A 16,257-nucleotide genomic window follows, 5' to 3' on the forward strand; every position below is an offset into this window, starting at 1 on the left:
TTCAAACAGTTGCGACAGACACTGGTGACCACCGCTAGGGAGGTAACTGCTTTACAATCTATTCATAAATGTACCATCTGCAGCCCATATGCCTCGAACGGAATATGCTACTTACCAGTATGCATCTGTTCTTGGCATAGAGGGCTGCAGAGTGGTACATGCCCTCCCAGCCTCCCCGGAAACCTGTCTGTCCCAACATTATCTTATTTAGATACACTTACATGGGCATATCTTTATGTACTATACTACACTACTCCATCTAACCCTACTATGGCAAAACAATCTAAGGATGGAGCCGATGCCCATGCGCACTAACACCAAGAGGAGGAGTCATCTATGACGACAAAGACTTCTCCAAGAGAAAAACAAAGTGCAATCATCCGAGCCCAACACCAGATGGCGATCTATTCATAAATGTACCACTCTGCAGCCCTCTATGCCAAGAACAGATGCATACTGGTAAGTAGCATATTCCTTTCCAAACACTTACATAGACTTAACGATATATAGTAAGCTACTGCATAAGTAAAATTACTATTCTTTCCGCACTACTGAGTGAAAATAGTTCAAACATATGTGATGTGAGTGGTTGTGATTTTCTGTATCCATGGGTGGGTGGCTGTTTGAGTGGGTATTTGGTTAACTGAGTGGTTGTGTGAATGGCTGTATCAGTGGGTGAGTGAGTGGTCATGTGAGTGCTTGTATAGATTTGTAAATGTGGGTGCTCAAGAGGGTGCTTGAGTGGTTTTGAGTGAGTGGCTCTGAGAGTCTGTATGGGTTACTGGGTTGGTGTGTTAGTAGCTGTATGGGTTACCGGGTGGCTGTGTGAGTGACTGTATAGGTCAGTGAGTGGCTGTGTGAGTGAGTGAATGTGTATTAGAGTGGCTTTATGGATGAGTGAGTGGGTGTGTGAGCTGTTTTATGGGTGTGAAGTTGTGTGGGGGTGAGTGGTTCTGTGGATGATATCAGTGATGTCATCAATGATGTCACTGGCCAGGTCATGAGTGATTTAATATGTGAGGTCCTAGGCAGTGCATTGCCGGGGTTTATGTTGTAGTTGGCTCTGGTAACTATAATTGCCGAATTTCACTGGTTTTGTATGAGTAAAATCTGAGCCCAACAATAACGTCCCTGTACCCCTTCTGTGCGAAACTGTCCAAATTGTAATTATTTAGTGGCCTCGTGCCTAATCAAGCAATACATGCACGGTTATTAACACGATGAATTAATAGTATACAGTATATTGTATTTTTATGCTTGTGGCACGCACTTTTCAACAAGTTGATTTACGTCTCATTTAATTTTGTTGGAATCATTTTTATATATATATATATATATATATATATATATATATAATGTTTCAATGCAAAATAGCAGGAACAATTTTGTATATTGTTGATACTTGGTATTGAAAGTTTACATTGTCTCTTGTTGCCTCATTAAAAAGAAATAACATTCTAAAATGGTGCTCATGTTAATCCCCTTGAAACACTGTTTTGTTTCACTGTCCTACTTGTGTCACTTGTTTGCACAGTTAAATGAACTTTGGTTCATGCTGCTGTGAAATCTTTCTGTCCCGTGAGCAAGGGTAAGTGTTCCCCGAAATGTGTTGGCCGTTTTGGCTGCAGCACAATAAATCTTACCTGAAACATCCACACAGGCTCTTGTGGTTTCGTGTTCTGCATGGTTGGAACGCGACGTGCTTTTGAGAGAGTGAAAGAAATAGATTTTTTTTTTTACTAAAATCAAAAGGTCTTTGCTAAATCCAGATCTAATGAAAGACAGAAATGGTCCGCTTTAAACCATCTTCACTTTGGATTTAGGCGGGTGGACCAGGTACATTTTCAATGCATTTATTACGACTTCTTGCTGGGAGGATACATCTTGGAGACCATTTCCATCACTCTCAATGATCAGTGTGATAGTACGAGATTGTCATTACTCAGACCACCTTTACACACAAACCACTACAGAGAAACCGCCACAACCGGTTAAAAAAAAATTGCAGAACCTCTAAACTTACTGTAACCCTAAACCAAACTCTGTATAGAGCTTTCACTCTATCAGTCCCCCCCCCCCCCTACACTTACCCTAAACTCTAACCCTGGATATTATTTTAAGTTTATCCATTGTGTTGTTGAGCACCATTACTACTTTTATTTCAGTGTTGCATCTTAATTAAAACATTTTTTATCAATTTTAAAGGTTTTACGGTAACAATTTTCCTTTTTTCTCTAGTGGTTCCGGTGTTGAACCATTTTTCCCTGTACTCTGTTCTCTGTAAAGATATTGTTCTGTAAAAGTGACCTGGTGTGCAAAGTTGCTAATAATTGAGTAGATTCGTCATAACCGACTGAGGGACTATGAGGTTTATGAAAGAATAGTTTAATTCCTTTTCAAAAAAGCGAACTGTCACCTTAGCTATATGTTTTTTTTAAGGCTTCAGTATTTAGGACCTTACCCCCTTTTGGGCAGTTAAGCACCATATCACAGGGTGATCTTCAACTTATTTTTGTTATTCTTTTATGTATATGTTAATCCCATAGTTCGAACCTAGCCAAATGGCAACAGAGCACTGTACAGGATCTAAGACCACATAAAATCAACAAGTGATAGAGGTATCTGGGGGGTGGGGTGGGTGGTTAATGCGTTGTGGCGTGGTAATCATAAAGGGTGAGTCTTAATTTCATTCCTAAACTGGAGCAGCATTAGGGAGGTCTTGATAGATAGGAGGATGTTGCAGATCCTACGTGCATGAGAAAAGCCTGGAGTCTGGGTTTTCCCTTTTTTTTTCCCTTTTTATTTTTTTTATTTTTTACACTTCTTAGTATGCAGTCTGAAGATGTCCTGACTGGGTGTACCGAGAATTACCAGAGAAACTGCTTGTGATGCTTTTAAAATGATGCAGCTGATTTTATAACCTAGTATGGGTTGGCAGTGGGAGCCATAAGAGTTCCCTCCAGATGGTGGTGATGTGATCATATTTCTTCAGGCTCTGGATACCAATGTGGTGCCTGAAAGACTCTGGAGCAGGGAATTTTCAACATGCAGATGTGAGGGTATGGAGGCTCGAACAGCAGTTATAAAGCTACTTTCTGGAAGAAACCGTTTCATTTTCTTCAGAAGCGAGAGCTGGCCCCAGGCCAGATTTGTGGTTTTATTTTTTGTTAATGTGTTTCTTGAGGTTGCTGTCCAGGACGAATCAAAATGACTTAGCATTCCGTAAAGGTTGGGGTTCAGGTCATTGTGACAGTTGTTTGCTTGTTCTTAGCAAATGATAATGGGAATCCTGTTTTGTTGGATTGAGCTCCCACGTAGGCGCTACACAGCCAGTTCACATTGAGGGCTGCATGATATGTTCAATGTTTGAGGCTTTGGATGTCTGAAGCGAAGAGATTTTCGAGCCGATTTGTGTGTAATTGGCATATTGGTGAATCGTGATACTTTAACTGCAAGTAGAACAAGAAGTGGCTCCATGTGGAAATTGAATGACAGTAGAGCGTATGAAACTGAAGGGTCTCCGCAGGTGATCAGGGTCTTTTATTGGGCATGCAGATGCTCAGTTGAACAAACCGGTGTTGGTTTGAAAGGTAGAAGGAGCACTGGTAAAGGACATTGCCGATGAATCCCTTTCAAGACTCAAGGTTGCATTGGAGGAGAGGCAGGGGAACCGAAACCGGCCCAGGCAAACTGCTCGGCCAGTACCCCTGGAGGAGAGGGTGGGGGTGCGGTGGAGCGGTTTCCAGGGCCACTTTCGGCTGATATTGTTACAGGGGGTTAATATTGCTGGCTCTGGTAACAAAAACTGCCCCCACCCTGGCGGCCCACCTGGGAAATGCCGGTGCCCGCTACGGCCAGTCCGGCCCTGAGGAGAGGGTGGGATGGTAGACTGTGTCGAAGGCAGCTGAGAAGTCCAGCTATATCAGGAGGCAGGGACCACCGTCCTCTGTGGCCACGAGGACATCATCTATGATGTGCAAGGTAACCGTCTCTGTGCTGCAGCGTGGTCAAAATCCAGAGTGGTAGCTGGACAGGAGGTTGTTCTCATTGATGTGATATTGGAGTTGAACATAGACTATTTTTTCAGTGATCTTGCAGATGAATGGTAGATGAGGGATGGGCTGGTAGTTGGCGAGGTCATCGTGTTAGAGAAACTTGCCTGTCTAAAGAGATTTTGAGAAGATGTGTTGGAGGAATTGACAATGGAGATGCACTCTCTCCTCTGCTTATCAGAGAAGTACAAGGGTACAATAGCTTTTATTTGAGGAAGCTGAGTGAGAGAGAGATCTCTGAAGGCTGATCATTTCGGTTTCATTGACATTACACATTTTGTTGCGAACTAACTGCATGCAGACAATTTCCTGAAGCATCGTTTATGCACTATGCCATGCCGTGTGCGATTTTGATAAGTAATGTATTTCTTTGTAAAGCGATCTTCCTTCTTGTGGTATACCACAATTGAAATATTCCTGGTTGAGTTTCACTACCCCAAGTGATGTGAAGTGCAAGCCTCTCTTTCCTCCTGCCCCCTCCATCTCCAAATGCATTGAGTCCCTCCCACCCATATTAATAGGATCATGCCGCCTCTTTCTCATGGGAACCAGTATGCAGTGACACACAAAGTCCTACACATAAAATGTTGTTATCCTATGAAATCTATGAAACGGTCACTTGAGCAGATGGCATACATGTATCCTAGGATATATTCTGACGAAGGGATAAGGTTATCCCCAAATGCATTGGGAAAACAACTTCAAAGATCATTGTTTTTTTGTTAGTACGATATAGATGATGTCCGTAATGATCACCAGTTTTTGTTCTGTACATGTCTGACAAATGATGAAATGAAATGGAATGAATGAAATGAAATGAAACGTAAACTTATAAAGCGCGATTGCTGCCCTGAGGCGTCCAAGCGCTAGCTTGATGATCACTGAAAGGAATCCGTAATAAATAAGATTAATGTTTTGAGACATTGTGTATATGATATATTTTGAACATTGAGGCATTGTTGATTATTCTGATTGTAATACTGAGCAAATAGTTATTTGCATCCCCAGCTGTGCGGGAAAGGACAAGTGAATGTTAACACTTGCGTTTACATTTCAGTTCACACGGGCCGGCTACCTCTCCCACCCAGCACGCTAAATTGATATACAGAGTACAAAAGTTAAGTTGATTTACACATAGATGGGGTCAAGTGAATGTTTACTATTGCATTTACATTTCAGTTCATACATGTCCTACCCATAATCCCCAAGCATCCAATGCATTTTGCACATTTATGCTCTCAAGTATTGAAAACCAGTTATTATTCCTTTAATATTCCCAGGTTACTAACCCAGACAAATAAGGGTTCACATAAGCTGAAAGATGTGAAATATGGCAAAGGATATCATATACAGAGCAGTCATTGCCACGTTTAGGCTTGAATTTGACAACAATTTGTGGTCCAATAAAATGCATCATACATAGCATATTAAACAGCAAACAGTTGCATCCATAGGGGGATACTCCTGTAGAAGCTATATGAAAATATAATGGCTCATTGGGCTTAAAACACTATAAAACCTCATAAGAAAAAGTGCTCGGAATAGCGGAAGCAGGGCTCAGGGATAGAAATTGAGGGTGTTAAAGAGCCCTATAAAGCAAGGCAAAGCCAGGATAGAGCCTTAATAGACCTTCAGAAGACAGTGATTGAACTGCTATGATTTGGGTTCTAGGACACATTACAAGAACCGTTCTTGGTTTCCCCTCCCTTCTTGGGTCCAGAGACGCCCAGTCTTGAACTATAGCACATCGGCCCGTTCATGGGCATCTCCCCCATAGTAGCCCACCTGTGTTGGATAAAACTCCCAACTAAAAGGTCCATATGATGACCTCTGTACTATTTAGTGACTTGGATGAAAGGGTGAATGGGGGAGTGGGATACCTGCATCTAATTTGAGACAACACTCCGTTTACCTCAAGTAAGGGAAAACAAGATCCGTAAAACCTGTTTTAAAATGCTTGTGAAACTGATTAAAAACACTGGATTAGCTTTGGAAATCCTTTAGATATGCTTTGATTTTACTGGTGAATATTTGCAGAGCAAAACTCCTCTATTTGAAATGGCGGAATAAGCAGCCATCGTCAAAGCAAGTGTGCATTTTTTTTTTAACACAAACAATACCCCCAGGCAAAGAGACCAAATGAAGCCTTGATATTTAGGGCTGTTGATTGAGTTATGAGCTCAGTTTAAAAAATTGCCTACCACCGCTGAGTCAGCTCTTGAACTTACCTGCTGGGGCACCTCTGGGGAAAGCAGCGCCACCGCCGAGAGTCACCGGGGGCCTTCTAGTACTTGATTTGGACTCTGTTACCTCTATTGTCTTGGTTAATTTTTATAATAATATCCCCTTGAGTAAAGTATGGATTGTAATTAACAATGTCTAAAGAATTGTCCTGCCTAGTTAATAGTAGAAGGAAAGATGTGATGATACTTTTGGCAGGTGATTTTAACTGTACTGTATGCAGAAAGGCTGAAGACAATCGATGCGGAGCATTATTGGAAGAGGGCATGTGTTCATCTCATTTCAGTCCTACTGCTCTGGGTGAACAACTAAATGAAGTACTTAACTTTGATATTGGTTTTGCAAATAAACTATGTGTATTACCATCTCCTTTCCCTCCAACATTTAATGGTAGTGGTTGTTGTTCTACCATTGATTATGTTCTTGCCACTAATAACCATGCTCATAAAATCCATTCTTTTAAAGTCTCTGACAATTCACTTAGTGACCATTTCCCTCTATGCCTGGCCATCCTATTGCCAACGAAGAATACCATAAGGATTAATAAAAGAGATCGAGTTCGAGAAAACCTTTTCTATTGGTACTACCAATGGTTACTCCTTACGATTGGCCATGGTTGATCAAACAGAAATACTTAAAACAGTAATTTGTAAATGTATGTCAGAGTTTACGATCTGCTTGGGTGATGATACTGCCCCTGTAACTCTTCTTGCCTCTTTTTTAACAATTACTAATACAATAAGGAATTCTCTTATTAGGCAGAATACAAATAATAGAGCCAAGGGAGGATGGTTTGATTCTAAATGCACCCAAGCCTATGCACTCTTAAAGAAAGAACTACATAAAAACCCAAGAAGTACTTCTGATATGAGGAGACTGAGGAATTTATATACATTAGCAGTCAGACAGGAAGAACAAGATAAAACAAGAGGCCTGGGATGCTTTGCATGTAGCTTCTGTAAATAACGACAGTGCATGCTTCTGGAAGCTTATTAGAACTCCCTTTCTTGCTGAAGAGATGGGAAACAACGTTTACAACGCAACTTTTACAACGCACTACCATTACAACGAAACTTTTACAACGCAAAAACTATTACAACGCATACATTTACAACGCAAGTTTTTACAACGCAGATACCTTTACAACGCATACCATTACAAGGTAAGTATTGGTAAGTATATAATTATATTTAAAATGTTATAGTTTTGGGTTTTTGGGTAAAGGGGTATTTTTAGGCTTCAGGGTCAGTTTTGGGTTTTTGGGTAAAGGGGTATTTTTAGGCTTCAGGGTCAGTTTTGGGTTTTTGGGTAAAGGGGTATTTTTAGGCTTCAGGGTCAGTTTTGGGTTTTTGGGTAAAGGGGTATTTTTAGGCTTCAGGGTCAGTTTTGGGTTTTTGGGTAAAGGGGTATTTTTAGGGTTCAGGGTCAGTTTTGGGTTTTTGGGTAAAGGGGTATTTTTAGGGTTCAGGGTCAGTTTTTGGTTTTTTGGGTAAAGGGGTATTTTTAGGGTTCAGGGACAGTTTTTAGTTTTTGGGTAAAGGGGTATTTTTAGGGTTCAGAGTCAGTTTTGGGTAAAGGGGCATTTTTAGGGCTCAGGGTCAGTTTTTAGTTTTTGGGTAAAGGGATTTTTTAGGGTTCAGGGTCAGTTTGGGGTTTTTGGGGTACAGGGGTACAGTGTAAAAATAAAGTAAAATTAAATTTAAATTAAATTAATTAAATTAAATTATATTAATTTTAATTAATTTACATAAAAATATATTATATACTTACCAATACTTACGTTGAAATGGTATGCGTTGTAAAGGTATATGCGTTGTAAAAACTTGCGTTGTAAATGTATGCGTTGTAATAGATTTTGCGTTGTAAAAATTTCGTTGTAATGGTAGTGCGTTGTAAAAGTTGCGTTGTAACGTCATACATCCGAAGAGATTGGCCCTAAAATTGAGATAGCTATCCCAGAAGCTGAATGGATTAGGCACTTTGCTCAGGTCTATGAGGAAGCGGAACTATCACTAACACCTGCCTCTTGTCCCACTACTCCTTATCCTAAATCAAGGAACCTGGTGTTTACCTTGAAGGAAGTTGAAAGGGCCCTCCATGCCAGCCAGGGTGGTAATGCTCCTGGCCCAGATGGTGTCCCCATAGACATATTTAAGGCAAGTATCCCTCTGTGGGGGCCTCTTCTGGTCCAGGTGCTTAATGCAAGTTGTAATACTGGATTTTTATCTACCAGGGTGGAGTCCATAACCGTCCCTATCTTCAAAAAGGGGAATAGAAATGATCCGGGATGCTATAGACCTATCGCTCTGTTGGATTCCTTTACAAAGATTGCTGGGCGGATAATCCCGGAGCGTCTCCTGGATTGGGCTGACGATGACTCCATTTTATCTGATTTACAAATGGATTCCTGGCCAGCCTTGGAACAGTAGAGCAAGGCTTGAATCATTCAATGCTGGTGGGAAAGTACACAAGGGCTAAGAAAGGAAATTTGTTTTTAGCTTTTGTGGCCCTCTGCCTCTTTTGATATTTGATATTTATGGATATTTGTGAAGCGCGAACTTTCGCTCCGGAAGGAGCATCTTGGCGCTGAGCATGCGTGTAAGTGATACATGGTGAGAATCTAGATAGCTGCCAGTACAGAGGTGTCTGATTGTTGATACACCCATGTCTTCAGGAGTTTCCTGAAGAGACTCTCCTTTTCAATTAGTCTGAGGTTGACGGGCAAGTTGTTCCACGCCCTTGCTGCCAGGACGGTGAAAGTTTTCCCACCCCTAGTTTTATACTTAAACCTCGGGATCGTGATGAGATTGGTCCCTGAGGATCTCAGACATCTTATGGGGTTGTAATGCGTGAAACGATTAGCAAGGTAATGGGGCCCTGTATTTTTCGTGGAATTAAACAGTCAGTAGAAGTTTGAAAAGGATTCTTTTGTGGAGTGGCAGCCAGTGGAGGGAGTTTAGTGCTGCTGAGGCTGATGACCTTCTAGGGAGTTTCAGTACCAATCTGGCAGCCGCGTGCTGTATACTTTGTAACTTCCTAAGAGTGGACTTCTTCACACCAGCCATTAAACCATTGCAGTAGTCGAGTCGGGAGAGTATTAAAGCTACCGCGACCGATTTTCTAGCTGCAATGGGGAGGAAGTCGAAGAATTTCTTTAAGGATTTAATAAGTCCGAAGCAGCGCCCAGCAGTGATCCTGACGTGGTCATCGAAAGAGAGGGATGAATCAAATTGCACGCCTAGGTTCCGAGCGGAAGACACTGCACTGGGTGGGGCCTCTGATCCTTTGGGCCACCATTCTTTCGGGCAGAAAGATAGGTCTTTACCCAGCGGTATGATTTCGGTCTTCGCACTGTTGCACCTCAAGTGGTTTTTGTTCAACCACTGGAATACATCAGTGAGACAGTTCCGAAATCGCAAGTCTGCGTCCGTACACTTTTTATCGATGGTGACGACAAGTTGGGTGTCGTCGGCGTATGACGTGACGAGGATCCCATGAGACTCTATCACAGCGAGGAGGGGAGCCATATAGATGTTAAAGAAAAGTGGGCTTAATATGGACCCCTGGGGTACTCCTGATGTAATGGGTTTTTCGCTGGATAGGTAGGGACCCAGTGACACAGTTTGGGACCTGTTAGACAGGAAAGATTTTACTCATGCCAACACTGTCTGTCACGCCAATCTCTCGCATTCTATTAATCAGAATGACATGAGAGATAGTGTCGAACGCTGCTGTTAGGTCAAGCAGGATGAGGACGGCTTGCCTTCCCTCATCCTGCAGGAACTTGATGGAATCGGATAGTTCTATCAAGGCTGTTTCGGTGGAATGGCCGGAGCGAAACCCCGACTGTTGAGGATGCAGGATGTTGTGGGTCTCTACAAATGTTTTTAACTCTCCGTGCACTAACTGTTCCGTGATCTTACCTAGAACAGGTAGTAGTGAAATGGGGCGCATGTTGGGGTCAGTTGGAGATTTGTTCTGCTTCTTCATCAGGGGCTTCACAATAGCCTTTTTCCAGTTGCTGGGCACTATCCCTGAATGAAGAGATTCATTGATGATGGCATTGATGCTGGGATTTACTACCTCGACTAGAAGGTGTAGGATGCTAGGAGGACAGGAGTCGGTAGGGGCTCCTGATTTGCAGGCCAGAATTGCCTTGCGTGTTTGCTGGAGGGAAACAGGTTTAAAGCTGCAAAGAGGAGGATAGTTATCAGTTACCTCATGAGGAATGATCGAGGGGGGAAGAAAGTCTCTCTGAATATTAACAATTTTATCCACAAAGAAATCTGCGATTTGATTACACAGAATTTCGGACGGTGGGATTTCGGGCATGAGAGCTTTGGGGTGGGTAAAAGACTGGACTATTGAAAAGACAGTTTTTTGTTTTTGGTGAGCTTCATTTATAGCCTTAGTAAAATATTCCTTTTTAGCCGCTTTTATACTGGAGAGGTATATTTTTCTCTGCTGAACATAAAGTGTTCTTGAGGCCTCATCATAAGTTTTTCTCCACTTCCTTTCTAGTATTCGGCAAAGGAGATGGCTATCAGTTAAGGTCTGGGTGAACCAGGGTGCATTTAGCTTTCTTTTGTGACATTTCGCATGGTGGCAATTGGTGTCGGAATTATCCGAGACGATTTGGTCCATCCAGGCATGGAAGTTGCGGGAATCCACTACTGCATCTCCAACTAGTTTGGGGGCCTGGGCCAGGGGTTGGGTATCCAGCTTAATACGGTCAGTCACTTTTCTCCAGTTGACTGTGAAGGAGGGGTGGGAACGCCTAATGCTGGGTAAGGCGTGGGCTTGTATCTTGATATCAAATGGAATGAGACGATGATCAGTCCAAATTTGAGGGATCGGAGGGGACGTGGTCATGGTTGTAAGATTAGAGCAATGCCATCGAGAGTATGGCCTGCACGGTGGGTAGAAGCGGTAACAAGTTGGGATAATCCAAAGATGTTTGAGTGTTGGAAGCAGATGGTGTGGGGATCAACACACGATTCTAAATGTATATTCATATCCCCTAATAGAGTGAAGTTGGGATAATGTAGAATAAGTGCCCCGAGAACATCATCTAAGGAGTCCAAAAAGGAAGTGGCATTGCCAGGAGGGCGGTATATCAGTCCCCCCGAGAATGAGGTGGAGGCATTCATTTTAATCGAGAAGCCTATGCCCTCGCTTCCTTTAAGGTGGCCTAAGTCAAATGTGTGGCAAAGGAAGATTTTCTTAATAGCAAGTGCTACCCCGCCCCCACGCCCAATAGGTCTGTCCCGCCTAAAGATAGTGAAGTCTGAAGGGAGGGCAATTGCCAGATCAGGATTAGATGAGTCATTAAGCCAAGTTTCAGTAATAAAAAGAGCATCCAAATCGTGACCTTATATTAAATCCTGTATGTCTTGGCAGTGGCAGGATAGGGACCTGGCATTAATGAGACCTCCTTTAAAATTATTGGGATTACACTTTGATGGGGACGACGTTTCATGTGCTTCAAAAGCTGTCACAGGGGACATCCATTTACAATGTAAGCATGAGAAGGGGCCCCAGAGGAGGTCGATAGGGGGGCAGCCCTTACAGTGATCACCCATTTCAAAGCGTAATGTGAGTAAATCATTGCTGTCATACCTGATGATAGGAAGTTTTTGGGCAACATGCCCTACGCCCGGCACGGTCCTGGCGCGGACGGGCGCAGAGGGGCTTGGCTTAGGCGCGGCTTCGGCGCGGCTTCGGCGCGCCCGCTGCGCCATCTGGCCGGCCTACACATGATATAGGGAGAAAAGAGGGTGGGAGGACGGCGCGACTAGAGCGCTCTCCCCGCCTCACTAAAGATGGCGGCCACCGCCGCCGAGTGTCGGCTAAAAAGCGGCTGGGCCGAGTGAGGGAGATCGATAGATGGTCAGAGTGTCAGTGTGCCTGAAAATTCATTCCCGTTATTTCTGAAAAGCCCCCAGAGTAAAATCGGAACAGTTTTAAAAACGCTCCAAGTGCAAATAACAAATAGTAAAACAGGTAGCAAGGTTGACACCACGTTAAAAATCACATGCAGCTCGCAGCCCCAGTTCCCCTCACCAGGGAGAGCTTCTGAAGGCCTCTGGTCCACTCTAAATTATGGAGTTTGCTAGGACAATTAGGGGTTGATGAAAATATTATTTATTTTCTTAAACTTTTTATAGTGACGCGTCAGCTCGGGTCCGTTACGGCCTGAAGGGTGAAAGCACGGCCTCTATCCCGATTAGGAGTGGAGTCAGGCAGGGATGTGTCCTGGCCCCATTCCTTTTTAATCTGTATATAAATGGTCTGGAGGCAGCCCTGTGTAGAGATAGTTTAGATTCCCCGTATGTATCAGGCCGTCCTATTCCGGCTCTTTTGTATGCAGACGATGCGGTGCTGATGTCTCGTACCCAAGTGGGTCTACAGCGCGTGGTGGATAGTTTAACCCTTTTCATGAAAGACCTCGGATTAAGGGTGAACTCTTCTAAAACATTCATTATGCGCTGTGGCAAGGGTTTTAAGGTTAATTGGGCTGTTTTTATTGCAGGACAGAAGCTTGAGGCAACCAAACAAATTTCTTATTTAGGCATATTGTTTGCACAGAATGAGTCCTGGGCCCATGCGTTAGCAGCAAAGAAGTTGGCGATGTTACGCTCTACTTCTGCCCTCACCACTTTTGCCCAAAAATTGGGTAAAAGACCACCTGTTGAGTTAATTAAAATCTATAAAGTAAAATGTGTATCTGCTGCTGTTTATGGGAGCGGGGTGTGGGTATTTGCCGACTCTACACCCATCCAGGTAGTTGAAAACTCTTTTCTAAAATATATTTTAGCTGTTCCCAACAGTAACTCAGGGTATATCTGCCATACAGAATTAGGCCTTCCATTCATATCTGACTTAATTAAGCTTGAGCCTGTGCTATTATGGCACAGGCTGTGGACAAAAGAGGAAACAAAGCTGAATAGGGATATCCTGTCAGATATTTTGAAATTGGAAGGAGCAATAAGGATTCCCTGGTTGAGATATGTGTATGTTTTGTATGGATCTTGGTAGACCAGAGTATTTTTCCAATCCTCTTACTATCTCGGCAGTAACCAGAAAAGACCTGAGGAAAGAGGGCTTGACTATGCTGGACACCTTAAGAATGACAACAGATCTTAAAACCATCTGTCCTGTAACATCAATTGTTATTAACCACTTTTAATATTCAACCCTATTTGAATTTTGTTCCTGGCAATTATGACAGATTTTTATTAACTCGGTTTAGGCTGGAAATCTTCCACAGAATAGCTAGCTTCCCAGCTATTAAGGACTGGTCGCGAGATCTCCAGCCTTGCCCCTGTGATGTGTCCCCACAAACCACGATTCATGTTATTCTATTTTGTAAATTTTAAGCTACTGTTAGGCGCGGGATATTGGTGCCTTTTTTTAAACAGATGGGATTGCGCCAATGTCGTCCAGCCTGGTTATGTTTACAATATTTAGACAATGAAAGGGGCGTTTTGTTCTTCCTGAAAAAAGTGGTATATTGGAGAAAAAGCATGATTATGTAGTTGCACTTTATGTATAGTGGTGATGGCCTGAGTTGAATCCAGTTAATAATGAAATGTTGTACATATTTTTAATATATCTTCCTTTTAAGTATTGTGATTTTACAATATGTATTGAAATGTGGTAATTTTAATTGTATGCTTTTATGATTGCTATTCAACAATCGAATAAAGCTATTTTTGATTTGAGTTATGAAGGAGCACAAGTGATGCTACTAAAAGTCGTACCTTGCAGGATGCACACGTGGTATTTGTCATTTTTTAGCAAAAGTAAAGAAAAACTACAACTTGCAATGTTTCAATGTGTTCTTTATTTTCAGGTATTCCATGCAGGAAATGTATGATGTGGTGGCGTTTGTTGATCAGTACAAACATTTTGTGCCCTGGTGTAAAAAATCAGATGTTATATCGAAGAGAAGTGGCTACCTCAAAGCACAGCTGGAGATCGGATTTGCCCCTGTGGTGGAGAGGTATACATCAGTCGTTACTCTAGTGAGACCACACTTAGTTAAGGTAATTTTACTTGTACTTTGTTTTCACCTTTGTTTCAGTTCATTTGTGAATACGTTTTGTTGTCTTATGGAAATGTATATTGTAAGGAAATAGCCAAGGCTTATCTGTCGTAAACTATTCAGTTTCTTTTCGCTTCCTTGGGCCATAATAGAAAGTTTTTAAAATTCAGTATGTCCATGGAGTTCCTTGTTCCATCATCCGCTGCACCATTGTACCACCTTCTGCCAGAAGGCTGTACTTTGATGTGTTTTATTCAGCTTTACCATCATTCCCGTTTTATGTAATTTAATGCATTACTTAATACAATTAGAGGAGCTTTAGGTCAACCCACTTTATCCATTCATCTTTCCACTTATGTTATATTATGTTATTGGTTATTTATAGAGTGCATGATCACCAGGTAGGTCTCTTGGTGCTAGGTTATGAAAAACGAGAATCACTACTATTTAGAAGCGTGCATAAACAACAATGTCTTCAGAAGTTGCCTAAATTTGGCGTAGACAGATGCCTGCCTAATTTCCAAGGGAAGTGTGTTCCAGATGCGAAGAGCCGTGATGGAGAACCTAAGTCCTCCGATCCTGATTTTCTTGTAGGTGGGGGTGACCAAGTAATGAAGGTAGCTTGATCGCAGTACTCTCGTCGGACAATTTTTTACAATTAGAGCTTTCACAAATCCCGGGCATCTCCAATGCAGCGCCTTGGAACACCGTGCAGCATGCCTTTTATGCTGCATCTTTGTACCACCGGCAGCCAGTGGAGGTCCTTAGTCACCTGCGTGATCGTTCAGCTACTAAGAGGGGGTTCTTTCAGCCTTGCAGCCTGGTTTTGAATTGACAGAAGCTTGCGCAAGAGGGATTTCGGGGTGATCTAGATACAGAGAGTTTGCATACTCCAATCTGGACATAACCAGTGCCAGGATAACTTGAATCAAGGCCTCTCTTGTCAGGAATTTCCTAATCTTTTTTAATCCGGCGAAGTTGTTCTTCATACTTTGCTCAAAAAAAGGTAAACCTGATTCTGTCAGAGTATAATTGCTTATAGATGACATACGGGGCCCTTTGTACCTGTGGTGGCTGTTCATGGGCAACGCTTTATTTTTGTGTGAGCGTAATGACCGTAAGATGTTTAGATGACCTGTTTAAAAAAATCTGGAGTTTTAATTCTTCCACTTTATCAATTTTATTTTCTGAATAAAGTTACATGTTACCGTTTTGTAGTGTAAATTCACTTGATTCACACCTCCTGGCCATTGTCCAGTTTAGATAACTGGCTTCTCACTGGTACAGCATCTTGCAGCAGGGTCTTAATCTTTCTGCTCCAACGTTTACTTTCCATTTTTGCTAAAATGGAGTTAGTTAGCATATAGCTATAAAGTGTAATACCCATTGTTGACATATTGCCAACTCCTGTACTGGTGCAGTAGGGTTTTCATTCGACCAAAGGCACCCAGCTGCTTATGCCGTCCACTGTTTAGTATTCACCTAATACTGATTCCAGCCCAAGTGAGTCCAATCAGAAATCCATGCCACATGCAAGGATAGGCTACATGCTGTATGGGGAAGACAGACCCCCATCTAGTTTTCAAGACTCCTCTCTAGTGTTTTATTTTTGTAATGTGTGTGCACTGATATCCTGAATGAACTCTTTATATTGTGTTGAAGGGGTAGACTGCACGTTTTCAGTGATTGTTTGCTCTGAGGATACATGTTGCTTGAGCTGAATCACCCATCAGTAAGTTCTTAAAGAAGGTACCATTGCACCATGCGCATTTTAACATGGACACTGTGATCCCTACCAGATGGTTCCCAAAGTGCTGGGAGATTGGTCTCCGCTAACATCCAGTCAGTGGCAGCAAGGTTGTCTTGTGAGGGTTGTGAAGTTACTTAAGGGTTTCCAATGTCAACATTGGATTGAAT

The 16,257-nt window shown here is 42.4% G+C and overlaps 1 protein-coding gene across 1 annotated transcript in view; it reads left to right on the forward strand.

The window, feature by feature from the left end:
* The window catches only part of COQ10B (coenzyme Q10B), a 147,244-nt gene that overhangs the window by 59,468 nt on the left and 71,519 nt on the right, over positions 1 to 16,257 (forward strand). The window contains exon 3 of the mRNA XM_078680437.1: positions 14,149 to 14,341. Within this exon, the coding sequence (XP_078536563.1) occupies positions 14,149 to 14,341 (193 nt within the window). The remainder of the gene's footprint in view (positions 1 to 14,148; positions 14,342 to 16,257) is intronic.

This window comes from Lissotriton helveticus, chromosome 3_1 (genome assembly GCF_964261635.1).
Source record: "Lissotriton helveticus chromosome 3_1, aLisHel1.1, whole genome shotgun sequence".
In the NCBI taxonomy this organism is placed as follows: Eukaryota; Metazoa; Chordata; class Amphibia; order Caudata; family Salamandridae; genus Lissotriton; species Lissotriton helveticus.